We start from the raw sequence: 5,761 nt of genomic DNA, 5'->3' as shown, positions 1-5,761 counted from the left end.
AAAATAAATTATAGACACATACAAAAATATATATGTATATATATATATTTATGTACATATATATTTATGTAAAATTTTAGGACTAAATGTGCAATTTTTACACAACAAAATCGAACGAACAGTTTTTCTTATCTAGAAATATTAATCAACCTTCCTCATAATATTTAGTTTTTCAATTAATTTTTTTGTACTTTTGGGAAAAAAACAAAATTAGAGAAATGCGGAGTAGTCAAAAGGCTTCCATAATAGGAAATTCTGCCGCAAGCTCGTGAAATTTTAATTGAAACTACAGAAAAGTAAACTAAAAATATCTTCTACATTTGGTTTAAAAATATGTTTGTTTCTTTACACATTTTTATAAAAGAACTTGAAATACATACGTAAACTAAAAAAATTTTATGCAAAAATTTTTTCTTCCCTTCTTTTTTTTGTGACTACAGTTCCAGGCTTGTGTTGAGCTTCGGGATGATTCATCAGCTCTGGTGGGCATACGGAAACTGGACTAGCCATTATACATTGTTTTAAATCATAAAATAATGGGCTATCATCTTTAGTAATAAAGGTTATGGCGCAACCAGTCTTTCCTGCACGGCCGGTACGCCCGATTCTGTGAGTGTAATCTTCAATTGTCTTGGCCATGTCATAATTAATAACCAACGAAACATCTTTAATATCAATGCCACGACCAGCCACATCTGTTGCCACAAGTATATCTTTTGCACCACTTTTTAGCGAAGCTAGAGCAAACTCTCTTTGCTCTTGTCCCTTGCCTCCATGAAGTGTACAAGCATTAAAGCCCAATTTTTCAAGACCTTTAGCCAAAACATCTGCTCCTTTTTTTTGGTTTACAAATATCATTACAGGAGGTTCAATACCCTTTGACAATATTTCCATTAACTTTTTGCGTTTGTCGTTTTCACCCATCATAAATACTATCTGCTCCGTACGCTCAGTGGGCTTACCTATGGAACCTATGTAAACTGTAGCTGGTCTTCTCAAATATGTTCTAGCCAAGCGTTCGACTGCTGCTGGCATTGTAGCTAAAATTTCAATATGATTACCAAATCTATCAATTTATGATATATGATCTCATTTTACCTGTGAACATGACAGTTTGTCTATACTTTTTTTTTGAAAAAAAATTTTGCATTAACTTTGCTGCATCTTCTGCCTCTTCAGTATCAGGTTTTAAATTAGATACGGGCATGTATTCTAAGATTTTTTGTACATCCGCTTCGAATCCCATATCTATCATTCGATCGGCTTCATCCATAACAATATAAGTACATTGATTGAGAACCAAATACCGGTTTTCTAAAACATCAATTAAACGACCTGGAGTAGCAATTACAATTTCACAGCCTAAACGTAATCGAAAACCTTGTTCTTCTCTAGAAAGACCTCCAACAACAACCACTGTGCGGATATTTAAAGGTTTACCAAATTTAATTGTTTCTTCTTCGATTTGTTGAGCCAATTCACGTGTGGGTGCTAAAATTATGGCATAAGGACCTTGATCTATATCTTCCAGCCTTTCCATTTTTGGTAACGATTGAATCCAAGTTAACAAAGGTATTAAAAATGCTAATGTTTTCCCAGAACCAGTCTCCGCAACTCCAATAATATCACGATTTTGCAAACCAATCGATATAGCTTGCCTTTGAATAGGTGTAGGTTCTCTATACCCCACTGTATCAATAATATCTAATATTTCTTTAGGCAAACCAGATTCTTTCCAAGTACGAATAGGGTTTGGAACTTTACCACCTTTAATAGTTATACTGAAATCTTCTCGAAAAATTCGCCAATCACGTTCGGTCATGTCCTCTATATCTTTTTCTGACCAATGTCTGTCATCCCACTTCTGTTTGTCTTCCTTCCTTTTCACTTTTTTTAGACGCACTTTTTCTTGTTCCTTTTCTGCTTCAGTTCTTCGTTTTTCAAGTAAATCACCATAAAATTTGCTTTGTTTACGTTTTTGTTCTTTGATATCAATTCCTGCTATATTGCCACGGCCGAAAAACTGTACGTAATGTCTTTCTTTATACAATTGATTATAATCAACCGAAGTGTCCTCTGAAGCATCCCAATCAAACACGAATTTTCTGTCATTTAGTCTTCTAACACGACGTTTGCGTTTGATTATTCCCAAATATCTTTCCCGAATAGCTTCTAATTCTTTTTCTTTGTCTTTCAAAATTAATTCTTCGTTTCGTTTAGTTTCACGGGTTTTGTCTCTTTCCCTATCCCGTTCCCGATCTCGTTCTCTGTCTCTATCCCTTTCTCTTTCATGGTCAAGATCCCGATCGTACAATCTTTTTTCTGCAGTAACTGTTTCTGTAGGTTGTTGAAATTTACTTAATTTATGGTTTTGAATTGATTTTAATGCTGCCACTTCAGCCTGACGTCCTACAGTTTATTTTATTAAAAAACATTTTTCAAAATATTCACATTTTACTTACTTGCTAAGGCTTGCGCTACACGCTGCTCTTTAGTTACGAATACAGGCTTACTTTTGGCAAACTCATCTTGCTTTTTTTTTTCTAATAACTCTTCTAGAGAAAGAGGCTCTTTTTTGGAAGCTTTTATTAATTTAAAATCCTTTGTATCTAAAACTGTTTTATCAACCTTCAAATTTTTCTTATCCTCTTTCTTTATTTCTAAAAGACATTCCTTGCCCTTATTAGGCTGCTGATAAAATATGTCAGTCTTCTTTTCCTTTCCAGTTGGAGATTTAGATCTTCGCTTTTCCACCTTGTACTTCTTTTCACGATTTCGGTTTTTTTCTTTATCGCGGCCTCGATCTCGATCACGATCCTTGTCATACTTATCTCGTTCTGTAGATCGTGATTTGCTTCTTCTGATCATTGAATAAAATTGAAGGAAATCAAACTTTGCGCCTGTTTATTTTCAAAATAATCTTAATATATGTTTAACAATTCTTAAATTTAGCACAAAACAACAAAAAAACCAAATCTTATAACACCTCCTATTAATGATGGGTCGTATGTGCCAATGTTTGATACACAATGTTATGCTCTTCTTATATGTTACTCATCAAAACAGGAAAATTATTCAATCGATAATTCAATTAAATTTAAAATTAAAACATCGGGCATCACAGCTGACAGAAATACAGGCCTGGACTTTAAGAGAGAGTGACAGTTCACAGCTGACGAATTAACAACCATTCTTATGGGATCTATATCATAAATCTCCCACAGGATCAACTTTTTCCAAATTATTAATTAGAAAAAGTGAAAATTCAACCTTTTTTGTAAAGTTTGTAAATCAAAAATCATAAAATATTTATTAATAGGGATTAAAAAAAGAATATTTTATGAAAACTTATGAAAAACTAAAAAAAAGAAAAAAAAATGTTGAAAAAGAAAAGGTGTATAGTTCTAAATTGTTATTCCCATTTGCAAAAACAAGTAATTTTTTTACACCATATGCATGTGAATATTATTCATTTTAATAATTAAAAGAAATATTTATTCAATAATGCTTTGATTAATTCAGAATTTGTAATTTTACTAATTTTTAATTTTGCAAAGAAAACATTTGTTTTTGTTTTGTTTAAAATTAAAATTACTTCGGATAACATCATTTTACCAGGACCGGAATATTTTTTAAGGAAAATGAGTTTGTGTTTGATAAAATGAAGCATACAAAATAAATATTTAAATTGATCTGTTTTTTTGTGTGATCACAGTTTTCCTAGAAATGATGAAATGAAGTATATTTCCCTTCATAGAGTTAAAATTTGGTCACCAAAAAAATATATGAAGACGTCCGATGCCGTTGAATTCAGTAAGTAAAATAAAATATTAGCTCGGATTATTAATAAAATATATTGTTTTATATTGAATTAGTATGTGAAGCTCAATTAATGGATAAGGAAGAATACGCCAACATACCAAATTACCAATTAAAATTTGTTAAAAGTTATACTGTTTTGTTGTCATTACAATATATATGTATTTATATTTATTATTATTAACATTGTTTAGAGCTGTTCAGTCAAATTTTCAAACAAAACTGATAATATCACAAATTTATTAATAAAATATTTTCATTTTCAAGGGTCATAAAATATTGTGACATTAAAATACTCATAGTTATCTGCAATTTATAAAAGAAATTTATTGAAAGAAAAAATAATAATGAGTTTTGTTTAAATTTGTTTTTTTTTCACAGATATCTAAAATGGAAAAATATTTTGAAATATCTTAATTTTTAAAATATTTTATCTTTTTTACTTTAAAAAAATTTTTTAACTTATTCTTTTTACAAATTATACATATTTTATAGCAGAGTCTAAACAAAAAAATAAAATAAATACGATTCTGTTACGACTTTGACAATTTTCGGAGCAAAGAAAGAGGCAACCAGAAAAAATTTGGCTTCATTGTTTTTTGAATTGAGAGTAAAAATCATAATACACTGAATATAAAAAAAATTGGTGCTATATTTTTTAGTCTAGAATAGGCTTAAAATAAAGTTAATAAAAATTTTATTAGATTTAAATTTAGAATTTAAACTTGTAATTATTTCATTTTAGGTTTTATAATTATGATAGTGCTTTTAAAATTTTATAATCATTATAAAAAATGCATCGTTTCAAGTTTCTCCTGTACAAAAACAAACAATACGAATAATATAAAGAAATTTGTTTAAGTTTTAAAGTTACTGATACGGTAGTTTAGGTAAATCAGTGAATTAGACTTACTAACAATGTGAAAATATTTCCTAATAAAACTAAAATCACATAAATTATATGGACTTTAAATATAAAAAGAATTCACACATGCAATAATTTTTATTTTGATTATGAAGCATATAAATTTAATTAATATAGTATACACTTGAAAATTATATAGATATATTAAAAAGGGTAGATCCCGTAAGAATATGTGTAAATTCGTCAGCTGTGAACTGTCACTCTCATTTAGGATCCACGCCTGTAATTCTGCCAGCTTTGGTTTGACACATTTTAAGTTTTGATTAGGATTTTGTTACTCAAAGGAGTTAGTTAAGTTAAGAAAAGCGAGCAACCGTGTTAAGACATGGTTTACATTGTTTATACAACCAATAATTCTATCAAATACACATTTTTTACAAATAATGTACACAATTTTACAAATATGTGTAAACATGTGTATAGAAAAAGTTAAATAGAGTTAAATCAAATGATTTAGTAACATTTTTTGACTTAGGATGTCTGTTGAGAATGCAACGAATTAGTAAAACCTTTGAGTGTTACTTCAAAGAAGCATAATATAGTAAATTCAATTAATATAAATATTTCGAATTAAGTATAAATATTAATGAAAATGAAAGGAATGAAACAAGGAGTAGAATGTTTTTAGACTTTATATATTTTTAGGCATTTTCCGGGATAATTCTATATGCAGAACTATATCTTTGAGTGTTATAAAAAGTTTATGCAATATTAATTGTGAATTTCTTTAAAATACAAAGTTACTGGCTTGAATATTTTTCTTTACATAGAATTGTTTTGCAAACCAATAGTTTAAATAAAATAAAAAAATTTTGGAAGAAATACTAAACTTTTTATTATTTAAACAATATTTTTCTTTGTTTAATTTTTATCGTCAATATAAAAAAATTAAAAACTGATTTTTGATTAGATTTGTTATTTATGCCATAATATGATAGAGATTTTCATAAACACAATACTGCAAAACAGTAATGTGATACATAAGCAATATGATTTTGACAGTTGTATAAATACTTT

At 28.7% G+C, this 5,761-nt stretch overlaps 1 protein-coding gene across 1 annotated transcript; it reads right to left on the bottom strand.

Annotated features, from left to right (window-relative positions):
* Positions 1-297: 297 nt before the first annotated feature.
* On the bottom strand, positions 298-3,015 carry LOC129607000 (probable ATP-dependent RNA helicase DDX23). The gene is made up of 3 exons (XM_055517682.1): positions 2,463-3,015; positions 1,099-2,409; positions 298-1,040 (listed from the first exon to the last, which is right to left on the bottom strand). Exons 1-3 carry the CDS (start codon positions 2,866-2,868, stop codon positions 397-399), a joined length of 2,361 nt encoding a protein of 786 aa, XP_055373657.1. The 5' UTR covers positions 2,869-3,015; the 3' UTR covers positions 298-396.
* Positions 3,016-5,761: the final 2,746 nt, after the last annotated feature.

Source organism: Condylostylus longicornis, unplaced genomic scaffold (genome assembly GCF_029603195.1).
Source record: "Condylostylus longicornis isolate FDR11 unplaced genomic scaffold, ASM2960319v2 ptg000024l, whole genome shotgun sequence".
Lineage (NCBI taxonomy): Eukaryota > Metazoa > Arthropoda > Insecta > Diptera > Dolichopodidae > Condylostylus > Condylostylus longicornis.
Note: the sequence above shows the minus strand (reverse complement) of the source record. Positions and strands in the feature narration are given on the sequence as shown.

What these genes read in the sequence shown, in the direction of transcription:
- LOC129607000 (XM_055517682.1), bottom strand. Translation starts at nt 2,868, where the DNA reads ATGATCAGAAGAAGCAAATCACGATCTACAGAACGAGATAAGTATGAC. An exon ending in TGTAGCGCAAGCCTTAGCAA is followed by an intron (nt 2,410 to 2,462) that starts GTAAGTAAAATG and finishes AATAAACTGTAG; the next exon opens with GACGTCAGGCTGAAGTGGCA. An exon ending in ACAAACTGTCATGTTCACAG is followed by an intron (nt 1,041 to 1,098) that starts GTAAAATGAGAT and finishes TTGAAATTTTAG; the next exon opens with CTACAATGCCAGCAGCAGTC.